This window comes from Pseudovirgaria hyperparasitica (genome assembly GCF_010093815.1).
Source record: "Pseudovirgaria hyperparasitica strain CBS 121739 unplaced genomic scaffold EJ05scaffold_3, whole genome shotgun sequence".
Lineage (NCBI taxonomy): Eukaryota > Fungi > Ascomycota > Dothideomycetes > Acrospermales > Acrospermaceae > Pseudovirgaria > Pseudovirgaria hyperparasitica.
The window spans coordinates 1,264,498-1,288,637 of record NW_022985551.1 but is presented as its reverse complement, the minus strand read 5'-3'; the positions used below and the strand labels follow the sequence as shown (position 1 = coordinate 1,288,637).

Genomic DNA, 24,140 nt, shown 5'->3' with positions numbered 1-24,140 from the left:
GCATGTTCACAAGCTGCTCACAGATATGAGAATCACCTCATCCATAGATGTGCACACATTAACAAAGGCTTGGCATTGGCTACTATATTAGAATGGTATGCCTTGCTATCTAGTGAGGCAGCTTAACCAGCCCATGGACAGTCCCTCGAATCTGTGACGGATACACAACAAGTTTCCCGTCAATAGAAACATCAAGAGTCCCCCATAGTTCCATAGCATCCATACCAAGCACCCATCGTCGCATTTTTCTTCTTCAAGCACCCATGGAAATAGCCAGCCGTCAGAAGCATTCTTCGCCCAAAGTAAACAGTATCGCAATTCTCGGATCAGCCTCCGAGGTTTAGCCCGATTCGTAGCATCATCATCATCATCGCCATTGGTGGTACAGGTGGGAAAGAACACAACCATCGACAACAACCTCCTGTTCCGATATCAGCTCCTTTCGGCAACGTCTTGTCGCTAAAGTCTCAGTTTCAGCATTTACAACTCCTCCTTGATATAGTCGGTAGCCTTCTGAGCAGCCTCGCCGACGCGGTTCTTGGCAGAGGTGGCAGCTTCTGTGGCGCCATCTGCAGCCTTCTTGCCTTGCTTCACGGCTGATTTGGATGCTTGAACTGAAGCGCTGGAGGAGCTCTTAGAAGCAACCGAGGCCAAGGAAGACGCACTAGAGGATGCAGCAGAGCGAGCACTGACGGCACTAGACTTGGCCTCATCGGAAAGGAGACCGAGCTGATCCTGGGCCCACTCAACGTAGCTCCAGAGGTTAGAGTAGGCGAAGTTGCCGTAGTCGTAAGCGTTGTTGGTAGCCTGAGCATACTCATTGCCAGCAGACGTGGTGGCGGCGTGGAAAGCGCTTGAAGCCTTTTGAGTGGCTTGATCACCAGTGAGCTTAGCACTGTGCTTTCGTGCGAGAGCAACAAGATCGTTGCGCCTGGAACCTTGGGGAACTTTGATGCCATTCTTGTCGAACCAGGCCTTTAGGTCACTGTCGCTCCAGGAATTGAGGAGTGCTTCAGAGAGGCTCTCGGTGGCAGAGGCGGCAGAGGCAGAAGCAGAGGCAGCTGCTGATTGAGCGCTCAGAGAAGCTTGTCGAGAGTTCTTGCGAAGCGAAGCGATGAGCTTGTCGCGGCCAGAGGGCTGGGGAACTGGGTAACCACGGGCATCGAACCAAGCCTTAAGATCAGAGGTGGACCAGCTGTCGTAGATCCAGTCACCAGGGTAGGACATTGTCTCACCAATCTTCTCGGCAGCGGCTTGCGAGTTCTCACGAACAACCTTCAAAAGAGAGTCACGAGTGCGAGGTTGCGGCACGGGTATGCCATGCTTGTCGGCAAATGCCTTGAGTTGAGACTCAGTCCAGCTGTTGACAGTTAGACCCTGCCATTTCTAGGTATAGACAGAACGACTTACGTATCAAAGATCCATGACTTTACATCAGCGTAGGCAGTTGAGGCCTGAGCCTCAGACTCTTGCCAGGATGACTTGATTTGAGCTAGAAGAGCATCCTTGTTCTTCTCGGTGCCCTTCTTTACCTCGATACCCTTTGACTTGAGGTACTGTTGGGACTGATCGACCGACCAGCTGTTGTATGGGCGTACGACGTTGTTGTCCCAATTTTCCTTTACGCTGTTCAATAGGTTTTTGCGATCTGCTGGGGTTGGAACGGGGACATTGTGGTCCCTCAACCATCGCTCAAGCTCATTCTCATGGTACTTGTTGTAAGCTACAAGTTTAAGTCAGCCAAAAGGCGTCTCGCAAAGCCAAGTAAAGAGAACCTACCAAGGTCTCTAGCGCCTCCAAACAGACTGGCTGAGGAGGTAGCTGCGAGTCCTACCACGAGGGTAGACAAGAGCGTGAACTTCATTGTGTGTAGTTGTGGTTTGAGACTGGATTAGCAGTGGAATGTAAGTAATGGACAGGCAACGACTGGAGTGGAGGTGGATGATGAAGAGAATGAGGAGTAGGAGAAGTGTGAAGGAGAAAGAGAGGTGGAGGTAAGCAACGAAAAGTTGCCCTGCCAGCTACAGAGTTATGACGTTCATCGTGCGTGCAGAGCGTCCAAGCTCCTCCCTTCCGTCTGTTTAGGGACTAGCGCCTGTCACGCCTGCACTACACCACCCAGGCCCAGCAGGACTTTTTTCATTCTTGACCTTCAACATAATTAGTCCGGGATAAGTACAACTACAACTACAACTGGTTACTTGATCAGCAAGTCTTCGGTTATGTGATTGTGTGATTGTCTGTTTGTCTGCGTCATCTACAGATTGCTTCACTCCATCGCCGCCCTACATACACCAAGCAGGCAACCTCTGTAAACAGTTCTCAGGCACTACTGAAAAGGACCAAATCTCTTTGCTGCCGCCACGAAAGCTGAAATCGACGATGGGTCTCCGAGCGCGAGATGGTAGTTCAGCGAATGCCATTGCTGCTTGTCCCCACGATCTGCTAACCTTATATGTAACAGCTACCTGGCTAGTAATATATTAGCGCCCGCGTACAGAACGCCCTGGCACGCGCACGCGCCGCAATCACAATACCTAGCTAGGTTGGTGATAGTAGTGATGTCACTGCCCTCGGACTTCACATGCTGGGTCCTGGTGCCTTGAAAAAAAAAGCGAGAATTTGACATGTGCGATACCTTGTAAGGAAGACTGAATTTTGCAAGGGCCACGGCGACTGCTATCATGCACGAGATTCCATTGCTATTGTTCTGTGGGATGTGGTAGCATGAAAACCGGAGTCCGTCAAGAATGCAAGCCGCATACATGTATCAAATCATCTCCCAAGCGCAACCTCAACACTGCCTAGCCCGACAGCAAGTGCATCTCCTCTTCACTCGTTGGCGTTATGCGCATGCTTGCTCTGCCCCATCCTCTCCTTCCTCCGCTCGACCTCGTCGTTATGCTCCTTGACACTCTCGTCCTGCTGCGGATGCGGCTCGTGCGTGATCTTTGGCTTCTTGCCCTGGACTTCTGCATTGGCATTCGGGCTTCTCTGATCATCTTGCTTAGCCTCCGTGCCTGATGCAGATTTGTTTGTCTGCCCGACGTCGGGCGCTGAGGGACCTGGGTGCTCTCGATCGCGTGTCGCTTTGCTCTTGCCTTGCTCCTGGGGCTTTTCACCGGCAGGGTCGCCATCACCGCTGCCATAGTCACTGCTTGCGAAACGTGCTTGGTAAGGCTGGATGGTGGTTCGGGGGAAGGGCCGGAGGTAGGCACGAAAATTGGAGCTCCTGTTGAGGACTTGTCGTGAAAAGGACATACTGGCTGAAGGAGTCTTGAGTCTTAGGTATAAGCAATGAAGTGCTCTGGTAGATGAGGTTTGTGGCTGGCAATAGCTCAAATAATGGAATTGAGAAAGCGAACGGATGCTCTACAATGGATGGATTGGTGTAGGTAGGAACTCGGAGCTTGCCCCTGCCTTACATAGATGAATCGTCACAAACAGTGACGTCTTCACTGAGTCACGTGTAGGTATGGATCCGTGCGATAAGCTATAATCTTCTAAACACCGCCACAGAAAAGCCCAGTATCAAATTGAAATCGTATCCGCGATACTAGGTGGTTTGGCTTGTCTCTTATCATGGTCAGCACCATATACTAGAATCCTACACTAATGCACCTCCTAAACAAATAAGATAGATCTAGCTTCAAGCTTATTGGTAGCAGTGGAGTGAGCCATGAGCACGAAACAAACTTCACACCTATCACCTATGCTAAGCTTGGAAGAGGGTAAGATTTTGTATAAGAGACTCTGCCACTAAGTTCTTAATACACCGAATAGTATTGAAAATAAATATAGACTTGCTCCAAGTCATCTAGTTTTGGTCAAGCATTCTCATTATTCGTTCTATGCTATGCTTAATTATGTCCTATATTGCGGATCCTTCGTTGCTTGAGATGAAAAGTGCGATCTCGACCTAGAAGCTGAAAGGGTAAGTCTACGTTGAGCACGTTTTGTATCTAGCCAAATATCGTCCTGAGTTGTGGTAAGGTTTGAACGGTCGAAACCTTTCAGAGGCACGACATATCCAAGTGCTTGCATCTCCGGACATCAGAATGATTCTGCTCGATTGACGAGCCTAATACGGCGCATCTCTCACAGCATGGACATATGTCTTCCTACAGCCCGTAGCAGTCCCTCTCCACTTGATCTGCAATCATCAGTCCATCAAGGTTCTTCAAACACCGACAGTGCACTCACCACATCCTGGCCCAAAACCCCAGGACAGATCGTCCAGCCCCCGTTATCCCCAGCCACAGTGAGCAAGTAACCCTTGTACAACGCCAACCTGCCTTTCGTACTCTCTGCATCCGCAACAAACTGGAGCTCCGTATCGTCTCCTATATCAGTGGAATTGAATACAAATGTGCCTATTCCATGAGGTCCTAGGCTGGTTGTATGAAGTCGGCCTTTCGTCAGCGTGAATGCTGGGAGAGAGCCGTAGCCAGCTTCGATGGTCCGCACCAAGTAGTTTGGTTGCGAGAACGGATCGAATAGGGACAGCGCAGAGACCTCCGCGAGTTGTGATGATGGTGATTTAGCTGCATTTTGTGCCGTGGTGACCAAGTAGAAAGCTGGCGGGCTCAAGGGTGGCGCTGGTGCTGCATATACGAGACTAGTCATACTCAGGAGCGAGAGTGAAAACGTGAAGGCAAGCATTGCGTTGTGGAGATGCCAGGATTGATGTGATGATGCTCTCTGTTGGGCTCGGATATAGGTCTGATGAAGCGGGCAGATGCTCCAACTTAAATGCTTCCACGGGATGATCCTTAGATAGATATATACTTCGCAGCCCGTACAAAGACAAGTTAGACTGTAGGACTCTGTATGACTATAGAGATGTGAAGAACAGGATCCTTGGGAGTATGGACCAGATGGCACCGTTGCAACGGCGATCCCCGCAAAAGATCGTCGTCTGTCACGCCTGACATCGAGCACGGCGCCTGCTTTAGAGAGATAAATTCCTGCTATTTTAGTTGTGATCACTCTGTGCAACACAGGTGATCAAGAATGACAATTGATGAGAACTTAGCTGACGTGGGGTGGGTACCTATGTAGGCGGTGTAAATCCTCGACAGGCTTCATGCCTCTAAATAGAATGGACAGGATAAGAACGTGCTGCAGGACATCCCTATACGCATGTATTCATCGAAAATTGCCCGGTATGGAGCTTTATATTCAGTATACAGTGCCGTCGTCGTCGCTAAGTCTACGTGATGTTACACAATCCCTACAAGAAGCTGACACCGACGCCAAATTGAAGTCCTTTTCTTCCCTCCTCACCTTTTCGTATATACAACGGCAGAGAGAAGTTGAGCTCAAATCTGGCAACAGGGTGGGCATAGACTAAGCCCAAGCCTGCCGCACAACTCGGGATGCCATTCTGGAGTTCTGCGATGGTTGACTTGACACATTTCGATACCGCTTGGCTGTCTAAAGGCTCATCGCTTTTCGGCGATTGAAGACCAAGTAGCCGACCACCGTTTATGAAGGCTTGTAGACGAATCGGGCTCTCAGGACCTAACTTCGGGATCGGAAACAGTAAACTTGCGCCACCAGCTGCGTAGACATCTCCGCCGATTGAGTCAGTACCATCACGGGGTCCAAGTCCACCGAGGCGAAATCCTCGTACATCGGTGGGACCTCCCAGCTGAAATCGATCATTGAGCCGTGATTGGGATGGCGACTGTTGTCCAGCGAGTGTGAGAGGATATAAGACGCCACCTCTCAGGCCAGCAGTGAATGAGATACCGGCAGGTAATGGAATAGCCGCAGCTGTCTCAGCTTCCAACTTTGTGAAAGCTACATCTCCTTTTAGGGCGCCAAGACCAGCTATCTCGGCGACTGTTTTGATCAAGTATCCCTTTGATGGCATGAGAGGATTGTCTCGCCGCTCGTTGATCCATGTATGGTGTATACTGGACTTGAAACTATCCCCTGCATCTTGTCTTACTGATGGTGAGGCACCCTCAGCTAGTCCCGTCAACTGTCTCCAGTATCCTGAATAACCAAACTCATGCCTATGACCTCCAGGCGTAAGGTATTTTAGCTTCGTCGAGCCGCCTTTGAGGAGCTCTTCGTGACTGGCGAACGATTTGATCGTCGAGCTAGCAAGTCCCCCAACCTCCCATTTCAAGTCTGGGTTACTGAGGATTGGAGTTTCGAAGTTTGCAGAGTACGACGATCGTGTCCGCGTGCCGATGGATGCGTGTGCATTGAATGACTCGGCGCCGCCAAAAAGATTACGCAGGATTACATTCAGGAAAGCAGAACCCTCGTCGTGGCCAGCTTCTGTACCAGTATTAATAGTGTATCGTGACTTTTCTTTGGCATAGAAGTATACGGCGAGATCGGTTGCCGAGGTAGACGGGTCTGTCTTGTCTGGCTTATCGTAGTACATTGCAATAGGCTCCTGGAAAATGTCGAACTTCTGAAGAGTACGGTACGCGGAGCCCATATCAACGAGTGCATCATTGAGCGTAGAGCCATCGCGATTCTTGTGCAGTATCGGATTGAATATGCGCTCTAGGAAACCCCTCCTCGTGTGTTGTGCTTGTAGGACTTCAATCGAGGAGATTGTGACTGGTAAAGTCGAGTTGGAGCCAATCTAGCTTTTCAATCAGCTATGAACTTGCGATATACAACGACAGAATGGCATACAAGCTCAGCATTTCTCTGTCCAGATTTCGCTTGCACAGAGCGGACCCTTGCCTCTGACTCTGCCCTCTGTTGTGCCAGCTCTTTCTCGTCAGTTTTTCGCTTCAACTTCTCGAAGACCTACGACGGCGTCAGATGATTGAGAACATTTGCGGACTACCAATAACTTACATCGTCGTCTGATTGAGAGGCCATCGCAGCTTTCGCGCGACCGGAATAACAATTACAATTGTTGCTGGCTAGCCCAGGCCCAGGTAGAGCTTTGCACGGAACGTTCACCTGCAGGCTGCGGTTGCCAAGACTAAACCTAACTAGTTCAATGAATGCCCAGATCCCAGTCCATCACCGCTGGGCCGGAAACTCGTCCTCTTTCACATCCCACCACATTCCGCCGCCCTCCGTAAAGACCACACAATCACCTCGAGTTTAAATATATTCACTTCTCTTTTCACGACAGACTCGTCTTACACAGTATAATTTACTACATATCTGCTTTCTGCAAAACCAGATCTCGCTCCTTTGCTCACGCATACCACATCTACATACACACACTCGAGATGGCAAGCTCCGCCGCAACCAGAAGACTCACCAAAGAATACAAGACCATCGCGCAAAACCCGCCTCCTTACATTGTGGCACATCCCTCCGATCAGAATATCCTCGAGTGGCATTACATCATCACTGGTCCGCCCAAGACCCCGTATGAGCATGGGCAATACTGGGGCACTCTCGTCTTCCCACACGACTATCCCTTCGCGCCACCTGCCATCCGAATGCATACTCCGAGCGGCCGATTCCAGCCTTCAACCAGACTGTGTCTCAGCATCTCAGACTTTCACCCAAAGTCGTTCAACCCTGCCTGGGAGGTGTCGACGATCTTGCTTGGCCTACAAAGCTTCATGACGAGTGAAGAGATGACGACAGGAAGTGTGAGGGCATCAGACCACGAGCGCAAGATCTTTGCACAGCGCTCTAGATGGTGGAACTCAACTGGTGGTGGTTCGAGTGGACGTACTCTGACAGGCGTCAAATCCTCCAATAACGCAGGTAACGGTGCTATCAAGAACGGCGACGGTGGTGCCAAATTTCGTAAGGAGTGGCCGGAGCTGGACGAGGAGAATTGGAAAATGATAAAAGAGCAAAACATCGACCCCGCCACTGGTATCATCACTAATCCGAACGAAGCGAATTGCTCTCCTGAGGCTGCTGCTCTACGTAGGCGACTAGGCGCCTCGGGCACCGGCTTAGGGGCTGTTGTCGAAGGTGGCCACGTAGCAAGAGAAGCTGGACAAGGCTGGCTTGGACGAAACAAATGGCCTATCATCATCGCGGCAATATTTGCCTATGTCATCGCGTCGAGGATTCTTGCGGAGGGCCAGGGTGGAGCGCCTGCATAGGAACTGAACGTCGACATCACATTGCAAGGCGTTTGAGGAAGTTTGACGTGACTGAAATTTCGATGGGACTCCGAGGAAGATATGGTGTTGTCTTTGCTGCATATCCTGGCGTTATTCAACAAGCAGAGCCCAGGACAACATAGTTTCCGCTCTTTGGTGTAGACAATTCTCCGAGACGGACCATGTAAGCCCAAGTTGGAATACTCCGCGATGATGTTACAGATACCACATTACCATTCGACTTCTCATAATGATAACATAAATTGCTACCACAGCTTTCGTCAGCGATCTGCGTCAAGTACATCGTTCGTGATTGAATATCCCTTTAAACTAGACCAGCAGCTAAATTCCTCTGGATTAAATCTCATGCCACCCTTTCGTCCCATCCGCTTTCCTACCAAGACATTGCGAACATCCGCGCATACACTGCAACCTCCCACCCTGTCTTCGTGATAAATCTGTCAAGCATTTTATCCAAATTGACCATCTTGGGCTGCGTCGGCGCATCGTCCAGATCCATCATCTCCTCTAAGCCTTCGTAATTCAACTGTAACGATCTGTCGATTATAGAGCCCAGTCGCTTGTACTGCCTGGTTGAAACGCTCATTGGTGTTGGGTGGATGGATGGATGGAAGGATGGATGGAAGGATGGATGGAAGGATGTGATAGCCGATGTCGCGGAAGCGCATGTAACTTGGCTGTTGAAAGTATGCTTTTAGGGACTTCTTTAGGGCTATGATTCTACTAACAGCTCGTGTAGTGAGAGTGGTTGACTGTAAAGATTTCAAGATGGTGCGCTCCTTGTTACTTTGGTTGGGGTTGGGGTTCGGTTATCGCTCAGTGTAGGTAATAAGTGTATGATATCTCCAAACGGAAGCGTCACCTCAGCAGATGGTCTGATGGCGTGGACGAACAACCCACTTTTGAGCATAGCAGAATATCAAAAGCAGGCTCTGGAGACTTGAATTGGAAAGCAGACCAACATGACGTACGACTGCAACCTGGTGGCAGGCTTCGCGAATGTTTGACGGCAAGCGGCATTTTCAGTTCCCACGATGTTTGTCGCTTGTCGGCATGGTCGTACAATGCACAAGACCGTAAGAGCTACAACTCGATTGTTGCAACCAGTATAATGGAATTAGAAGCATCGGACAAATTTGCGATCCGCTTACATTAGATCTCGTGATATCGATGGGGGAGCTCTACAGAATATATCAAATAGCCTATACATAGAGTTATGATTATTGACGGTCAAGTCATCGAACTTGGATATCCGACGAAGTCAGCAGTGAAACGTCTCGCTTTGGCATCCCATCGAAGTGCACGAAGATCTGCCATCCAGTTCCAGGGAAACACTCATTATGCATGCATCATTTACCAAGCGACGTAACTTGGGTAAAAGAAATCGTAGCTGAAAAGTGGATAAGGCAAAGGCATTGCTTTGCAGCACTACCTTGTTGTACATTGTCTTACAGCCACGAGCAGGTGCTCTGCTAGGTACGTACATACCCAGTCACACGTTACATACGTTATCCTCGCCTGGCCGCAATGGCGCGTCAGATCATCAAACGCAGGTTCTGACGTTATTTGCGCCAGGGTTTCTCATGTGCAGTTTCAAACTCCCACGGGTCTGGCCCTGCTACGCCCATCAACATTAGTACTGCACCAATATCACGAAAACATGCTGGCTTCTTAGTAGATTGCTGATATCCTCATTTCATAGTATGTAGAAATGATCTAATCAAACAACAATTGTACCACAATGTCTACTGCCTTTATCACACCCTTCTCCTGTACAAGTCTATCGAATATTTCGTCAACCAGACTGAGCCCTTTCCTCTCATCTTGCTCGGCCCCTGGACGATGATTAGTACTACAAAGATACGTTTGAATGGGACACACTTACACGAATCCGGAACTGCAGTCTGCAGCTGGACATCCGACTGTGCCTCCCCGGTCCAGTCAAAATTGATGACCCAGGTAATGCACATACGGACCTCCTCACTCTGGAATACCATTTCAGTTTCCCCAAGATTGCGCTGCAAGTCCTCAAAGTCAAACTTGCCCTCCGATATGCTCCGCTCACTAGAGTACCCCTCGATATCCTCGTCATCATCCGGAGATCCTGTCTTTATGGCTCGTTTCCTCTTCTCCGGCCGGTCCGCTTTGGAGAACCTGTGTCTGTTCTCGGGTATAAGGTCTGGGTGAGCGGTCTGGCATTGAGCCCAGACCTTTGCGCGCTTCAATGCCAATTCCCAGTAGGAATTCATCGCCCAGAAGAGTGTGCCTGCGTCGCAATCCAGAGCTTTATGGCGGATGTACATGCCCAGCTCGATATCTGCCCAGGGGGAGATGTGTGTGACAGAAATGCTGTCGACACGACGCTGGGGTGCGTCTAGCACCAAGTCCACGTTAGCCGTGAAGTAGTTACGAGGGCCAGTAATTTTTATTGCGTGTTTCGGGTAGAACTGATCAGCATCTACGACTGTACGCTCAGCGGATGAGATGCTTAGAGTTGAGATAGGGGTTAGGGATGTAAATAGCCTCAAATACAGTAAAGGGTCATCTGGCTCGACAGGAAGGTGATTCTTCAATTTTTTGGGCGTTTGGGGCGGAGTCTGTTGTTGAACAGCGATATGTGACAATGGGAGGAAAGACGTTAGAAGGAGGGATAGAGGCGGTCCTGCGAATCCATGCTCCTGATAGCCGGGATCTGGCGGTGCGTTCTCATTGATCAATTCACTATGTAAATTAGCCAGCAGAAGGTCCATTAGGTTAGCTTTGGCTCACGCTAGATTCTCCAGGTCCCCATTTTCGATGAAATCATGATCGCCAAGTGAGCTATATTCGACAACATGGTGCCGATATGTTTGAAGTTGGTCTTGTAGGTGTTTTATCTTCCGCTGGAGACGTTCGGTCTCCTGCGCTAGAGCACTTAATTCAGAGGAATGATTTGAATCTGTTGCTATATTCGTCCGAGTGGGAGATCCCTCACCCTCTACTGCACGCTCCGCTGTCCTGGACCTCCGTCTCTGAGGCAGCTGATTCATTACCTGCGGTTCCGTTGAAACAGGAGCCAGCTGTCTCCTGGGAGATCTGCTGAGTCTCATACCCAGAGGTTTGTTTCGGAGGGGCTCCTTGCCTTTGCCAGATTTGTTCAAATTCGCACTGGGCGTTGCAGGCGCATATTCGCCCGAGTCCACAGACTGCTGATGCTCCGCAGGTCCATATACCTGTGGGCTAGGGACAGATGAATCAGGAGACGAGGTAGCACCACCCCTGAGCCGAATCGTTTCTTCAGCAATGGTCCGCAAATAAGCAGCTGCGTCAGTCGCGCGACGATCATGCGCCGCAGCACCCTCGACTGCTGATTGCGATTTGACTGGGTCTTCCGACTTGTCATCAGGTGGATTCCTGAAAGTATCGTCAAGATTTTGCGGTAAGGATAATCGTCCCGCAGACCTTGGGCGAGGTAATAGCGAGGGGTTGAATCGTGCAAGGCTTGCTTTCGTGGGAGATTGAAACGAAGCACGCGTAGGCGATCTTCGCAAGGTTTCTTCTTCTCCAGAAACCACTGAGGTGGGTGACAGCCTCCTACGCTTGAGGACTGGTTCCGCCATGGCTAGTTTTATTGCGGAGGAGAAAGAGAGTTGTAGAAGATGTATAATTGTTGTTCGATAGATGACCAACACGTCCGGGGACGCGTTAACGTGTTTATTCCTATGCAAGTCTAGCGCAACGGCTCCGGGTCCACACTAGATGACGCTAGCTGCTGGGGTAAGGCTCAAGCGCAATGACGTTTCAAAGGATTTCTCACTCACCGTTCACTGTATGTCAACGCCCCTGCAGTTGTGATCACCAGCAATGAAACGTTCCGAATATACCGCACTGTAATGGTAGCAGTCCTCAGGCGCTTCTTCAACGACGTTCCATATCAACCCAGTTGCTGGTCTGTATCACTTCGTTCACTATGGAAGCATTCATTGGTCGTACACGAGCCTCCTTGATCTCATCTTGCAGGTTGTGCAGCGCTTGCAGAAGCCGTATCATATCTTCAAGACTTGTAAGACTTAATGCTAGATGCGACATGGCACAACGCCGCCTCAAAGGAAACATCGCAGCTCCTGGAGAACAGGCTCAACCTCTGCAAGGGTTCTATGCAGGCAAGCAACTCCTCATGATCAATCGATCGTTTTACAAATACTAGACAGATCTCCTCGAGAACCCGGTACATTCAGCACAAAATAGAACGAGATCACAGCCTGCGCCACTACCCCCAGACGACTTATCTATGAACGAGAAAGACGAGAGACTACGGAGGGCACGAGTAGTTTTTGGCTCAAGACTTGCCGGCCCTCGAGAGCGCGAAGACCAACTTCGGCGCGAGTCTACCACTATAGCTGGTGTCATAGTCCCTCCTCGACCTAGCGAGCCAGATAACTGTTGTATGAGTGGCTGTGTTAACTGCGTATGGGATCGCTACAGAGACGAGTTGGAAGATTGGGCAGCTGCGAGCGCGGAGGCACGTGTGAAGTTGCAATCGCAGAGTGGAGAGCAAGTCACGGAGGAAATAGGCACAGCCCCTGCTACGCCTTTACACGCGGCTGTAAACAAGGACGATGACGGCGGGAGGAGAGACACGAATTGGACAGCTTCTGAAGATTCGTCGGCGGACTTGTTTAGCGATATACCCGTGGGAATTCGAGAGTTCATGAGGATGGAAAAGAAGCTTAAGCAGAGGCATCAGCAGGAACGAGTTCTTGAAGGTTGAATGCAGTAGATATGTAGCATTAACTCTGTGATGCGTGCGTTCTATAGTGTGCAGCCGTATCGTTCGAATGCCCAGATCTTACGCGGATTCGAATTCCGCACCGGACGCAATACACGTGTCTTTCTCAGCCTACATGGCGAAACTGTGATCCCGTATATTCTCAATCTACGTCCACTCCCATCGTCCGTAGATCGGCTCTCGCCTCTTGGATTTGTGCCATCAACTCCTTATGCGCCTCTGGAACATCGTTAAAAGTGAGAACTCCCCAACCGAGCTTTCCCAAGAGGTATGCGCCAAACGAAACTAGGGCCCAGAAGGGAACCTGCAGAAGTGTCAACTTGGTAATTGTGTCGCATCACAAGAGTGGCATACGTATGGTATGACATCATCCTGAATCTGCTGTGGGAAAGGTACGAGGCCGAAAAAACATGCGAGGTACAGCTGAGACGTATTAGCAGGTGTTTGTGATCTCGCGACAAGGTCAAAAGTGTACAGATGATAGAAGGAGGCCAATCGAAATGGTCTGCTGAGCGCGCGTCATGGTGAATTGGTGAATTGCGCGATGGGTCTTTGTAGGACTAGGGAGTTCGTTTAAGAAGCGTATACCCTGTTGTTTGAACCGAAAGTAGAGTGTCTGATGTTAGGTGATATACAAAGTAATAGTTGTTGCAGCGTTCCCTTGTTCTGGAATATCGCTTCGGAGCAGGCGCCAGTTCTTGTGATTCTGTGCGTGTGCTCAGAGGCTCCGTATCTGATGTCTTTCTGGCAATAAATTCGAGGTAAATGGAGCGAAATTTCACTCCGCCGGGCGCACATCTGTATCACATACCCAGTATGCTTCATTCTCTAGGTTCCAACGGGTCTGGACAACTTGGAATAGGCCACGAGCAAGACGTTTCAGTACCAACGGAATGTATCCTACCCGGCGACGCGACACCGGCAAGCATCGCCACTGGAGGAAATCATACTATCGTCCTTACAACATCGGGTGTACCTTTGAGCTCGGGACATGCCTCTGATGGACGATGTGGTAGCGTGATAGGGGCAAGTCAACCTTCTTCAATCGGGAACTCCACATCATTCTCAATTTTCGTATCAAGTGAGTCCAATACAGACGAGATCAGTACATATAAGCATTGTGCCGCTACTTGGGAGGCATCTATTCTTGTCACTACAGATGGGAAAAGGATCTTCACTTGTGGTTCCGGAAACAAAGGGGAATTGGGCCAAGGTCCCGGCACTGTCACTTCCCCTCAAGCTCGTTGCATTCTGGACCTTGCAGACAAGGATACAATTGTTGTTGACGTGTCTGCCGGTATGAGTCACGCGGTTGCCGTTCTTTCAGACGGCAGTGTCTACGGCTGGGGTGTTGGACGTAAAGGACAGCTCGGCGACTTGAAAGAAGACAGTTGGGCCCCACGTATAATTAATGGCATCCCATTCAAAGCCGTTCGTGCTGCTTGTGGTAGAGAATTCACATACATCGTTTCAGATGACAAGCAAGGTCAGCATGTGGTTCTCGGAACCGACAAGTGGAATATACGAAGCAACGCGCCCGACTCAGCAAGAAATTGGAAGGACATAGGTGCCAGTTGGGGAAATATCTTTGTACTGAGCACGTCTGGTGTACTGCATGGCTGGGGCCGGGATGACCATGGACAGTTGCCACCGCCTGGTCTCCCTGCAATCGAGAAATTTGCTGCAGGGAGCGAGCATGTCATTGCAGTCTCTCGTGCTGGCGATGTTCTTGCATGGGGCTGGGGAGAGCATGGGAACTGTGGGATACCTACAACAACGACTGGTGATGTTACCGGAAGATGCAATACACTGCCAGTGCCAGGCCGTGTTCACTCTGTTGGGGCTGGATGCGCCACCAGTTGGATATGGTGACACTCGATTCAGCTGTTGGATATGATGACAATCGATTCATCTATTGGATCACATTTTACTGGCGCTGGAGGTAACCCTCAAGCGTCATGTAGATGCGTGTTCGGTATGCGACAGGGAGCAGCAAGGTCAACGCAGAGCCTACCAGAGTCCTCTCACCTACAAATGTTATTACCTAAAATCACGACCGAACAACGGGACATACCTGAGATAGTCTCTGGGTGGGCGCTAGACCTTCAGTGGCACTGTGCTGTTCTTCTGAAGTTGGATGAGACCCGCTGTCTTTGAAGGTAGCCTGAAATCCAGGTTCCTAATGATTCTTTAGTACCAGTCAAAAGGGCTCTGGGCTCGATACCCACATAATTGGCACTTGCATCCCATCCAAGAGTCTCCCCATCATCTTCATCTTCCGCAGGGTCCCACCTTGCATCGTCCTGCTCAGGAATGAAGAGACTTTCAGGATCTGGATCTTCAGGAATGTTCGCATTAGTCATCTCTGTAGGCAGGACGCTTGGAGTGGGTTTTGCGGAACCAGGCGGTCTGGTTCTGCGTGCCGCACTGCGAGAGTCAGCGACGGGTGGGGGAGGCATAGCACTTCTTTCTGATCTCGACTTGTTTTGCTGATCTGTAGTAGTAGTCGATCGCGTCCTTGAGCTTGGTCGATCTACAGAAGGGCCAGCATGCGTGATTGGCGGTGGGGCGGAACGATCCCCAGATGTCATCAGTGTATACTCGCAGTAGATCCCCTCCGCTCCATAGCTGAATTGTAGAGGTCGGTTGGGTTGCGAATAGTCTGCAGATACAGCGGCTTTGAGCGTTTCAGCATGGCTGACGACAGACTTGAAATCGCGAACACTTATGATTGTATGGATCTTGTCCTGGGCATCAAAATTCTCGAAATCGGCTTTGTGTGCAGAAACTGCGGTCCGTAAAGGTTGTTTCAGGACCTCTAAAAATCAATCAGTATCATATTCAAAAGCTCAGCAACGCTATTGACCTTTGCCATTAGTGATTTTCTCAGTGAAGCTCGTGAAGATCACGCGATCATCCTCGGCGTAAATATCCAATTGCTCTGTACGTGCACCGAAGTAGTCGATATATTCTTTAAGCATCTGTGACTGGATCGTCCACTTGTTGTGTGCAGAGTTCCTGTCAAATAGGGCATGCATCACATCTGCAGATTCGTATGTCAAACGATAGGTCTTCACAACACCTGCCTGAACGTTAATTATATCGTTTCGAATGGTACGATACGCACCTTGGTTGCAGAACATCTTGATAATAAATCTACACTCCCTCTCGTCGGCTGTATCATTGACGCTCACTTCACAGGATTCAATGGCAGAGTCTCTCCCTCGAGGATCTAAGATCCTGCCTTTGAAAACAGCTAAGAGGGCCTATACATTCTTCTTAGCCACAATTGTGAGCTCAGCAGGCCGACTAACTTTGCTCAAAATACGGCAGGTGAATCGGACCTGCGAGTCGCCGCCGGCTACGGCACACTTGTACCGCGAGAAAAACTGACTTGCATCGAGTGTAAATGAAGCATAAGTCGTTTTTGATGAGTTTAGCGTGGTGAAAGAGAGCTGTATTTCAGTCAGTTGTGTACTTTGGACTCAAAGATCGATATCCCAATTCTCATACTCCATCTGGCCGTGCTTCGATTGAAACAGTCTCACTGAACCGTGCAAGGCAGGTCAAGATATCGTGCACCCTTGCTGCTGCGTCTGGAGCTAGAGTAAATTTGAGTGCCACCATTTTGATCACATAACTGCAGGTACGTAAAATGCTACTCAGTGTCAAAGACACCTCCGGAATCCAACGTTCTCGAAAAGATCCGAACAAGTACGTTAGTGTTGACAAGTAATTAATGGATGGAAGAATGTTCAAGAACTGCCTGGTGTACGCGACAAAACAGCGCTAAGACTAAGCGCGTCTGCTGTAGGTAGACGACATAACGAAAACAACCCTACGGTAGCTACGATAGGATAACCCGACCTGTATGCATCACTTTCCTGAATGCTGCCATTATCATCATAAATTCTCGTGGGAATCATCGCCATCCTGACAAAGAGCACTATTCCGTATATTCACTGAGCTGTCGTTCTGATGGGGGACCTTCAAGCTCTTCTTCCAGACGATGTTTTCTTTCTCATTACTGAACAGCTAGCACGTGCATACGATTTCGATTCGCTCTTCAATGTCGCCGTATCGGGCAGACGCTTGGCTGTCCCAGCGTTGACAAACCTCTACCGGTTTGAAGGTTGATATCTCTTGCCCTTCATGATACTGATGCTTCTTAGAGAGCACCACCATGCGCCATGCAAAGGTGGTGGAAGCGAAGCTGCGCCATTGGCACAACAACAATTGATGGTGCAAAGATGGTCTATACTGTGGCGCTCGATCGTAGCCTCCAGTCTCAATGACACATTGTATCCGTACTGTCGCTATATACGAGAGCTAGATCTGCGTGACCTCAGCTCTTTGCTAGAAGACGACAAGTTCAGGGGCAACGTATCTAAGTATAGTCATCTCTCCAGGCGTTGACACAGGCTCATTACATATAGGTCATTCTTTGCTGGCTCTATGTCTCGTTTCAACATAGCCATGGATACTCCTGTAAACAAGAGAAGTGGGCGGAAGTATGCTAGGTTGAACACTACGGCGATTCTCGATGGTATCGGCGAAGGTATGTTTTGCATATGAAGGCTCGCCGCTTGGCACAGTTTTCGACTCACTTGTCCATAGTCCTGACCGAACATACGCCCATGGTTGATTTGATCAGTGGCAAAGGTAAAGATAAAATCTATATAGATCATACAGACGAGCCCTAGCTGACAATTCAGTACTCCCTCTTGCTCTCCTACGATGGGCTCCAAGGTAAAACCTAGTAGCGACGCACCTTCTAACACTATCTAATGAATCTTAGGCTACCACGGTTGAGAACGCTGGAGCTCTATGATGGCGATACACTTGCAGATGAGCTTGCGCAAGCAGCGCTTCATGCAAATTGTCCACATTTTGAGGCGTTGTCTATGTTCCAATGGTAATTACGTGTCCCATGTTCTGAAATGAATGGAATCTCACACCACTTAATGATAGGATCGGCGACGACCGAGATCACAAGCTAGCTACTTTCTTTTCCGGCATGGCTCCACAGACGTTGCGTTCATTGCAAGTTATGCACGATTGCGGACTAGGAGTAGAGACGTTCCTTAGCCTAAACAGTCACGGTGAGTCTATAAGATCACTAATCCTGAGCGTAGGTACCGACGCACTGCCTCACCTAGGTCTCCTAAAAGGATGCACCGCACTGGAACAACTAAAGCTTGACGGTGATGGGCGAACTGATCTTCAAGCAACGCACAACGACATATTCCTCGAGACCGTGGCATGGTTACGCTCTTGTGAACGGCTGCGAGAGCTGGAATTCAGTGGCTTCCCTTCCGGTGCAGCACTTGCAACTCCTGTTCTTCTGGAGGACAGCATCAAATTGGAAAAGCTAGACGTGGACAACTACATAGGCACAGAGCAACGGTTGTTTCACCAGGCTCTCTCGAATCAGAGGGGCTCTCTCAAGTCCCTGAATCTTGAGGGCGATGACACGGAGATGGTATATGATGACGTGGAGGCGATGGTCACGGCTCTTTCCCAACTCAATGGACTGCAAGAACTTGAGTTACGCGGAGTTGGAGATCCTCTCAGGGATCATCATGTGAGCCAATTCATTGCTCAAATGCCTGACTTGGAGGATCTCCTGATAAGCGGCTGTATGACCGATGCGATACTCCCAGCACTGAGTATTCTCAGTAAGTTGAAGAGTGTGACCCTTTTGGTGGTCACTGAGTTCAGCATGGAATGTTTGCTTGAATATGTGTCCAATCTGGGACCAGGTAATCAAGGTCTGACCTTTTCCTGCGATGTGGCGAATCCAGACACCCGCCTCTCAGAAGACGAGCAGCGAGTCATAAGGCAAGCTATTGCGGAAAAGGTCGACGGTAGATTCGAGTACACCTTACTCCGTGGTACGTTTACGCTCACACTTTCACACAGCTGCGAATCCTGACTTGTCATTCAGATCCCGATGTTTCTGAGTTCGAAGGGGATTCGGACTAAGGTACGGTGACTTTCAGCGTCTCGAAGTAGAATTTCGTAACATGCACAAGAAAGGTTCATACCTACCGAGTTGGATATACGTCTTTACAATAATAGTGACGTGGTACAAAAATAACCCAATTACGTCGGCAATGGGAGCATAGCAATATTCACGCAATATTGCTAGGATATTAATACATTTGGTGGTAATTGATGTATGACGTGATCTAGCTCCGCTAGTGGTGTGGGTCCTTTCAGACATTTCTTTGGCGACGTGCAATGCTCGAAGAACGAGTGTAAATACTCAAATGCAATGTTCAATATGGCAAACGATAGAAGAATCCTAGTGATAGCAGGCAGCGATAGCTCTGGAGGGGCGTAAGGAAGTCAACTGACTTGCTAGAACGGACCGCTAATTGATATGAAATAGTGGCCTTGAAGCCGACCAAAAAGTCATCGCTGCTCATGGGTGCTATGCCATGACAGCTACCACGGCACTGACAGCACAGAATACTATTAAAGTCTTCGATGTTCATGTGACTCCTTCAGAATTTGTAAGAAAGCAAATTGATGCTTGCATCGATGATATAGGTGTCGACGTTGTCAAAACTGGTATACACGTTTCATATAGATCCGAAGGGACGGTCTGACTAAAGTAGGCATGCTTGCTTCATTGGAGACTGTGGAAATAGTTGTAGACGCATTGCGTTCACATAAAGTACCATGTTTAGTAGTCGATCCCGTGAGTCAGATGCTGACCTTCTTCCGTGCTCCCTGACTTACTGTTTAGGTCATGGTCTCGACGACAGGTTGCAAATTATTACCTGATGACGCTATACAGGCTCTCAGAGAGCAACTCCTGCCAATGGCAACAATATTGACCCCAAATATGCCTGAGGCAAAGCTGATCTTACAGGATGCCGGAGAGATTATCTCCGATCCAGAGAAAGTGGACGACATCATAGAGCTGGCAAGAAGGCTGCAAAAACTTGGCCCGCAATACGTTCTTTTAAAGGGAGGACACCTTCCACTCTCTCGAGACGGTATCGTATCAAATGTTCCTGCCGAAAGACACGTGATTCTCAACGTATTGTGTAGCGGCGATGAGCTTGTGCTGCTCGAATCCGAGCACTTAGAGTCAAACAACACACATGGAACAGGATGTTCGTTAGCATGTGGGTTCGGCACAGATACAGTCATCGAATTTCGCTGAAGTGCGTAGCTGCGATCGCATCAAACTTGGCAATTGGTATGACCATGGTCGAATCTGTAAAGGCCGCGAACCTGTTCGTGGAAGCAGGCATAAAGACGAGTGTAGATAGGGGAAGAGGAAGTGGCCCGATCAATCACTTTCATTCGACTTACTTCCTCCCATTCTCACCGTTGGTCACGCTCCAACTCTCCATGGCCTGACCTAATCTCATCTAGGGGACGCTTCGTTGACTATGTCGTAACACACAAGGATGTCAAGAGGAACTGGACCGCACATACCGAGCATGAATTCGTGAAGAGACTGGCAAGGGGTACTCTATCGATCGACAGCTTTAGGCACTACCTGATACAGGACTATCTCTTCTTAGTCAGTGGCTTGTACACCATCCGTAATCTATGATTCGAACCGGCCTGACACTATTAGTTACACTTTTCCAGAGCACATGCACTGGCGGCCTACAAGATGAAGAAGCTTGAAGACATAAGCCGAGTGAGACATCTTGACCTAGTAGGCATAGAACGTCATGTGTATAGTGCTGACATGCGTGAGAATAGTCGGCGGCGATCGTGAACCATTTTCAAGAGGAAATAAAGCTACATCTAAGGTACTGCAAGGAGCTCGGTATTTCTGTGGAAGAGATAGAAAAGCACACAGAGAGTATAGGTAGCTGAGACCAAACCAGTCTCTCACCAAACCCGCTATTGACGGTTATCTAGCGTGCACTGCATATACACGATACCTGCTCGACATCGGTCAGTCAGAAGACTGGTTCGCTCTCCAGGTAGCATTGCTGCCGTGTTTGCTAGGTTACTCAGCTATTGCCAAGAGATGGTACAACGATTCGAGTACATTGCGAGAAGGAAACAGATATTGGCCATGGTTTGAGATGTACAATGGCGATGATTACAATACGGCAGTAGATTCTGGACGCGGTAAGTTATTGATGGAGCAAATTAACAATTCAGCTGATGATTCGTTCCTCTCTTAGCCATGATCGAGAAGCATGCAGTCAAGCAATCAGTCAGTAGAGTGGACGAACTTGTAAAGATTTTTATCCACTCAATCAAGGTTAGTCTGCTTAACCCATATGTGACCAATTCTTACATTGGAGTTGCAGATGGAAATTGGATTTTGGGAAATGAGTCTGAATATGTTTCCCTAAAGCATGTACGCAAGTGGAAGACTAAGTTAGTAAGAATAACTTCAATGCGTCTTGAGGTTGGAGGTTTCTTTTGTCAGCAGGGCTCTCGTAGACGCTAGCCTTTTTGGGCCTAGACTGGTTTTAGTGCAGCAACCCTAGAAACTCTTTTTTTGAGAAAAAGTCTTCTTTCGCCCCTTCCGCTCACCAACTTCACTCTACCATCACGTCTTTGTCGTTTCCCATCTTCCGTCTTGTTTTCACTCTCTCCACTATACACCTACTTCCTGTGGATCTTTGCGGACTTGCTTCATTTGCTTCATTTGCTTGCAAAGTTCACGAAGGCGGCCATAGCTCTGACCTTACTCGCACCTCATAACACACCATGTCATACGGTGGTAGCTACGGCGGCAGCGGAGGCGGATACCGTGGCGGCAGCGGTGGAGGATACAGCAACGGACACTCGAACGGGTATGAAGACTTTAGCACAAATTACACAGCCCACAGCTACTACGGTCACTCCGCCAGTGGGTATGCAGTCATTCCAAGGCTGGCGAGTGACGGAGTTTGCACATGACACCTTATTCATACACACCCTGTGGCCAAACTCGCGATATGATGAGCTCGTCTTCCTTGAAAAGATGCGCCATTGTTTTCGAGACGTTTGGTGCGATGGGATCTCGTTGGTCTAGATCTGATCGGTCGCTAACAATTTTGCAGATACGGCGGTAGCAACGGTTACTCGAATGGCGGAGGCTATGGTGGTGGAGGATATGGCGGCGGAGGTGGATATGGCGGTGGAGCCGGCGGAGACCGCATGTCTAACCTCGGAGCTGGTCTGCAAAAACAGAACTGGGGTGCGTATGCAAGAACATCATTATCTGTACAAATTCTTACATTCAGCAGACATGGACAGCCTCCCTAAGTTCGAAAAGTCATTCTACAAAGAGGACCCAGCCGTAGCCGAACGTTCACCAGCCGAAGTCGAAAGATTTCGGAAAGAGTCTCAAATGACCATCGCAGGAAAGAATGTTCCAAAACCGGTCACAACTTTTGATGAAGCTGGTTTCCCAACATATGTCATGTCTGAAGTGAAGGCCCAAGGGTTTGCGAAACCGACGGCCATTCAATCTCAGGGCTGGCCGATGGCGCTTTCAGGTCGTGATGTTGTTGGTATCGCGGAGACCGGATCTGGAAAGACCCTCACATACTGTCTCCCAGCTATTGTCCACATCAATGCCCAACCGCTACTCGCACCAGGAGACGGACCAATTGTTCTGATTCTCGCTCCTACGCGTGAACTGGCCGTACAGATCCAGCAAGAAATCAACAAGTTCGGCAAGTCGTCTCGTATCAGAAATACTTGCGTTTATGGTGGAGTGCCGAAAGGTCAACAGATTCGTGACCTCGCGCGAGGTGTCGAGGTTTGCATCGCCACGCCAGGCCGTTTGATTGATATGCTGGAGTCCGGAAAGACTAACCTTCGCCGCGTCACTTACTTAGTCCTCGATGAAGCCGATCGCATGTTGGACATGGGATTTGAGCCTCAAATCCGTAAAATCATTGGCCAGATCAGACCTGATCGTCAAACTTGTATGTGGTCGGCCACATGGCCTAAGGAAGTTCGTCAACTTGCCTCAGACTTCCAGACCGATTTCATTCAGGTCAATATCGGCTCTATGGAATTGTCTGCCAACCATCGCATTACCCAGATTGTTGAAGTCATGAGCAACTATGATAAGCGTGAGCGCATGTCAAAGCACCTTGAGCGTATCATGGACGATAAGTCGAGCAAGGTCCTGGTGTTTACAGGCACGAAGAAGATCGCTGACGAAATTACCAAATTCTTGCGACAAGATGGCTGGCCCGCCCTATGTATGTTTACCACGAGTCTTACGACAGCATCTACTGACAGATCACTAGCCATCCATGGAGACAAACAGCAAAACGAACGTGACTGGGTTCTGAACGAATTCAAGACAGGCAAAAGCCCTATCATGGTGGCCACAGACGTGGCATCCCGTGGCATTGGTATGATCTCAACGCTATTACTACCCACCCCATCCCCATCCCTATCCCCAACACCTCCTACCCTTCCCTGCCCCCATCTGAACCCCCCCAGCGTCCTCTCCTTTCATCCTTCATTGCGTGATCTGAAGTTGTGCTCTGCTCTCTACTCTCGTGCGCTTGCCTCTATGCTCTCATGTCTCATCCAGGTCTTATCGTGTCATCAGATCCACATCACCGGATCCTTGGATGCATTCATGTGAGGTTCACCTCATTTTGTTCAAAGTCTCCTCGACTATACTGTAGGGGACTGGCAACATTTCTTGACTCGTTCAAGCTACGTATTCAAGGTTTCCCTGGACCACGAGAGATTTCCAGCTGCAATGGCTGGCCTGGATGCCATCATGACCACTCGTAGCGCAACGAGCGTATTGCACGCAACAAACTTACAGCCTCACGCGATCGAAAATAGATTGGCTCTGATCTCAACATATGTGACTTTTGTGCTAACTTAGATTTTTCTTAAAGACGTCAAGGATATCACCCACGTACTGAACTATGACTACCCGAACAACTCGGAAGACTACGTTCACCGAATTGGACGTACTGGTCGCGCCGGTGCTAAGGGAACCGCCATTACCTTCTTTACTACTGATAGTAAGTATCTCAACCAAAATAATGAAGGTCGGATGACTAATGGAACATGTCCAGACGCGAAGCAGGCTCGAGATCTCGTCACCATCCTCTCTGAGGCCAAACAGCAAATCGATCCTCGATTGTCAGAAATGGTCCGCTATGGTGGCGGCGGCGGCGGCGGTGGACGGTGGAGAGGAGGTGGTGGACACCGCGGTGGACGAGGCGGTGGTCAGTAAAGTGCTCACAAACCCTTTGTACAAGTCAATGCTAACCAGAGGCAGGTCTAACTGGCGCTAACAATGCACCTCTGTCTCGCAGCCGATGGTAGACAGAGGC

At 49.3% G+C, this 24,140-nt stretch overlaps 12 protein-coding genes across 12 annotated transcripts; 5 read left to right on the top strand and 7 right to left on the bottom strand.

The window, feature by feature from the left end:
• Positions 1-480: 480 nt before the first annotated feature.
• Positions 481-1,864, bottom strand: EJ05DRAFT_497662 (uncharacterized protein; the record flags this gene model as incomplete). Its single annotated transcript, XM_033746565.1, has 3 exons — positions 481-1,360; positions 1,411-1,723; positions 1,780-1,864. 3 exons carry the CDS (start codon positions 1,862-1,864, stop codon positions 481-483), a joined length of 1,278 nt encoding a protein of 425 aa, XP_033603553.1.
• Positions 1,865-2,772: 908 nt separating this feature from the next.
• Positions 2,773-3,372, bottom strand: EJ05DRAFT_473660 (uncharacterized protein). The gene has a single exon (XM_033743442.1). It carries the CDS (start codon positions 3,259-3,261, stop codon positions 2,833-2,835), a length of 429 nt encoding a protein of 142 aa, XP_033603552.1. The 5' UTR covers positions 3,262-3,372; the 3' UTR covers positions 2,773-2,832.
• Positions 3,373-4,002: 630 nt separating this feature from the next.
• Positions 4,003-4,947, bottom strand: EJ05DRAFT_252600 (uncharacterized protein). Its single transcript, XM_033740183.1, has 2 exons — positions 4,204-4,947; positions 4,003-4,153 (listed from the first exon to the last, which is right to left on the bottom strand). The coding sequence occupies exons 1-2, from the start codon at positions 4,660-4,662 to the stop codon at positions 4,082-4,084; spliced, it is 531 nt and encodes a 176-aa protein (XP_033603551.1). The 5' UTR covers positions 4,663-4,947; the 3' UTR covers positions 4,003-4,081.
• A 286-nt stretch (positions 4,948-5,233) lies between these two features.
• EJ05DRAFT_497659 (uncharacterized protein) lies at positions 5,234-6,855 on the bottom strand (the record flags this gene model as incomplete). Its single annotated transcript, XM_033746564.1, has 3 exons — positions 5,234-6,610; positions 6,664-6,780; positions 6,832-6,855. 3 exons carry the CDS (start codon positions 6,853-6,855, stop codon positions 5,234-5,236), a joined length of 1,518 nt encoding a protein of 505 aa, XP_033603550.1.
• Positions 6,839-8,162, top strand: EJ05DRAFT_252598 (UBC-like protein). Its single transcript, XM_033740182.1, has one exon. It carries the CDS (start codon positions 7,218-7,220, stop codon positions 8,055-8,057), a length of 840 nt encoding a protein of 279 aa, XP_033603549.1. The 5' UTR covers positions 6,839-7,217; the 3' UTR covers positions 8,058-8,162.
• A 1,527-nt stretch (positions 8,163-9,689) lies between these two features.
• EJ05DRAFT_508302 (uncharacterized protein) lies at positions 9,690-11,759 on the bottom strand. Its single transcript, XM_033747997.1, has 3 exons — positions 10,848-11,759; positions 9,964-10,799; positions 9,690-9,913 (listed from the first exon to the last, which is right to left on the bottom strand). The coding sequence occupies exons 1-3, from the start codon at positions 11,675-11,677 to the stop codon at positions 9,795-9,797; spliced, it is 1,785 nt and encodes a 594-aa protein (XP_033603548.1). The 5' UTR covers positions 11,678-11,759; the 3' UTR covers positions 9,690-9,794.
• A 107-nt stretch (positions 11,760-11,866) lies between these two features.
• Positions 11,867-12,894, top strand: EJ05DRAFT_535939 (uncharacterized protein). The gene is made up of 2 exons (XM_033749280.1): positions 11,867-12,220; positions 12,269-12,894. Exons 1-2 carry the CDS (start codon positions 12,028-12,030, stop codon positions 12,826-12,828), a joined length of 753 nt encoding a protein of 250 aa, XP_033603547.1. The 5' UTR covers positions 11,867-12,027; the 3' UTR covers positions 12,829-12,894.
• A 94-nt stretch (positions 12,895-12,988) lies between these two features.
• EJ05DRAFT_497655 (dolichol-phosphate mannosyltransferase subunit 3) lies at positions 12,989-13,369 on the bottom strand (the record flags this gene model as incomplete). Its single annotated transcript, XM_033746563.1, has 3 exons — positions 12,989-13,150; positions 13,201-13,269; positions 13,322-13,369. The coding sequence occupies 3 exons, from the start codon at positions 13,367-13,369 to the stop codon at positions 12,989-12,991; spliced, it is 279 nt and encodes a 92-aa protein (XP_033603546.1).
• Positions 13,370-13,662: 293 nt separating this feature from the next.
• Positions 13,663-14,718, top strand: EJ05DRAFT_497654 (RCC1/BLIP-II; the record flags this gene model as incomplete). The annotated part of the gene is made up of 1 exon (XM_033746562.1): positions 13,663-14,718. The coding sequence occupies one exon, from the start codon at positions 13,663-13,665 to the stop codon at positions 14,716-14,718; it is 1,056 nt and encodes a 351-aa protein (XP_033603545.1).
• Positions 14,719-14,856: 138 nt separating this feature from the next.
• Positions 14,857-16,473, bottom strand: EJ05DRAFT_497653 (Rad9-domain-containing protein; the record flags this gene model as incomplete). The annotated part of the gene is made up of 7 exons (XM_033746561.1): positions 14,857-14,874; positions 14,921-15,025; positions 15,075-15,664; positions 15,713-15,928; positions 15,974-16,112; positions 16,161-16,301; positions 16,360-16,473. The coding sequence occupies 7 exons, from the start codon at positions 16,471-16,473 to the stop codon at positions 14,857-14,859; spliced, it is 1,323 nt and encodes a 440-aa protein (XP_033603544.1).
• Positions 16,474-16,684: 211 nt separating this feature from the next.
• Positions 16,685-19,087, top strand: EJ05DRAFT_473653 (uncharacterized protein). Its single transcript, XM_033743441.1, has 8 exons — positions 16,685-16,970; positions 17,019-17,237; positions 17,283-17,404; positions 17,464-17,508; positions 17,562-17,595; positions 17,645-17,761; positions 17,818-18,740; positions 18,794-19,087. The coding sequence occupies exons 1-8, from the start codon at positions 16,825-16,827 to the stop codon at positions 18,829-18,831; spliced, it is 1,644 nt and encodes a 547-aa protein (XP_033603543.1). The 5' UTR covers positions 16,685-16,824; the 3' UTR covers positions 18,832-19,087.
• A 36-nt stretch (positions 19,088-19,123) lies between these two features.
• Positions 19,124-24,132, top strand: EJ05DRAFT_491868 (uncharacterized protein; the record flags this gene model as incomplete). The annotated part of the gene is made up of 18 exons (XM_033746006.1): positions 19,124-19,188; positions 19,241-19,422; positions 19,470-19,552; positions 19,601-19,985; positions 20,033-20,192; positions 20,239-20,389; positions 20,447-20,530; positions 20,578-20,686; positions 20,740-20,955; positions 21,012-21,091; positions 21,141-21,175; positions 21,564-21,692; positions 21,882-22,018; positions 22,068-23,036; positions 23,085-23,192; positions 23,697-23,825; positions 23,880-24,032; positions 24,080-24,132. The coding sequence occupies 18 exons, from the start codon at positions 19,124-19,126 to the stop codon at positions 24,130-24,132; spliced, it is 3,228 nt and encodes a 1,075-aa protein (XP_033603542.1).
• Between the last annotated feature and the right edge of the window lie 8 nt (positions 24,133-24,140).

Bases quoted from the DNA above. Each gene is read 5' to 3' on its own strand.
- EJ05DRAFT_252598 (XM_033740182.1), top strand. From the start codon at position 7,218: ATGGCAAGCTCCGCCGCAACCAGAAGACTCACCAAAGAATACAAGACC.
- EJ05DRAFT_473660 (XM_033743442.1), bottom strand. From the start codon at position 3,261: ATGTCCTTTTCACGACAAGTCCTCAACAGGAGCTCCAATTTTCGTGCC.
- EJ05DRAFT_473653 (XM_033743441.1), top strand. From the start codon at position 16,825: ATGGGGGACCTTCAAGCTCTTCTTCCAGACGATGTTTTCTTTCTCATT. The intron at 17,238-17,282 runs GTATAGTCATCT...CATTACATATAG, and splicing joins TTCAGGGGCAACGTATCTAA to GTCATTCTTTGCTGGCTCTA. The intron at 17,509-17,561 runs GTAAAGATAAAA...CTGACAATTCAG, and splicing joins TGATTTGATCAGTGGCAAAG to TACTCCCTCTTGCTCTCCTA.
- EJ05DRAFT_508302 (XM_033747997.1), bottom strand. From the start codon at position 11,677: ATGGCGGAACCAGTCCTCAAGCGTAGGAGGCTGTCACCCACCTCAGTG. The intron at 10,800-10,847 runs GTGAGCCAAAGC...TAATTTACATAG, and splicing joins GGGGACCTGGAGAATCTAGC to TGAATTGATCAATGAGAACG. The intron at 9,914-9,963 runs GTAAGTGTGTCC...ATCATCGTCCAG, and splicing joins GACTGCAGTTCCGGATTCGT to GGGCCGAGCAAGATGAGAGG.
- EJ05DRAFT_252600 (XM_033740183.1), bottom strand. From the start codon at position 4,662: ATGCTTGCCTTCACGTTTTCACTCTCGCTCCTGAGTATGACTAGTCTC. The intron at 4,154-4,203 runs GTGAGTGCACTG...TGATGATTGCAG, and splicing joins GGGTTTTGGGCCAGGATGTG to ATCAAGTGGAGAGGGACTGC.
- EJ05DRAFT_535939 (XM_033749280.1), top strand. From the start codon at position 12,028: ATGGAAGCATTCATTGGTCGTACACGAGCCTCCTTGATCTCATCTTGC. The intron at 12,221-12,268 runs GCAAGCAACTCC...AATACTAGACAG, and splicing joins TCTGCAAGGGTTCTATGCAG to ATCTCCTCGAGAACCCGGTA.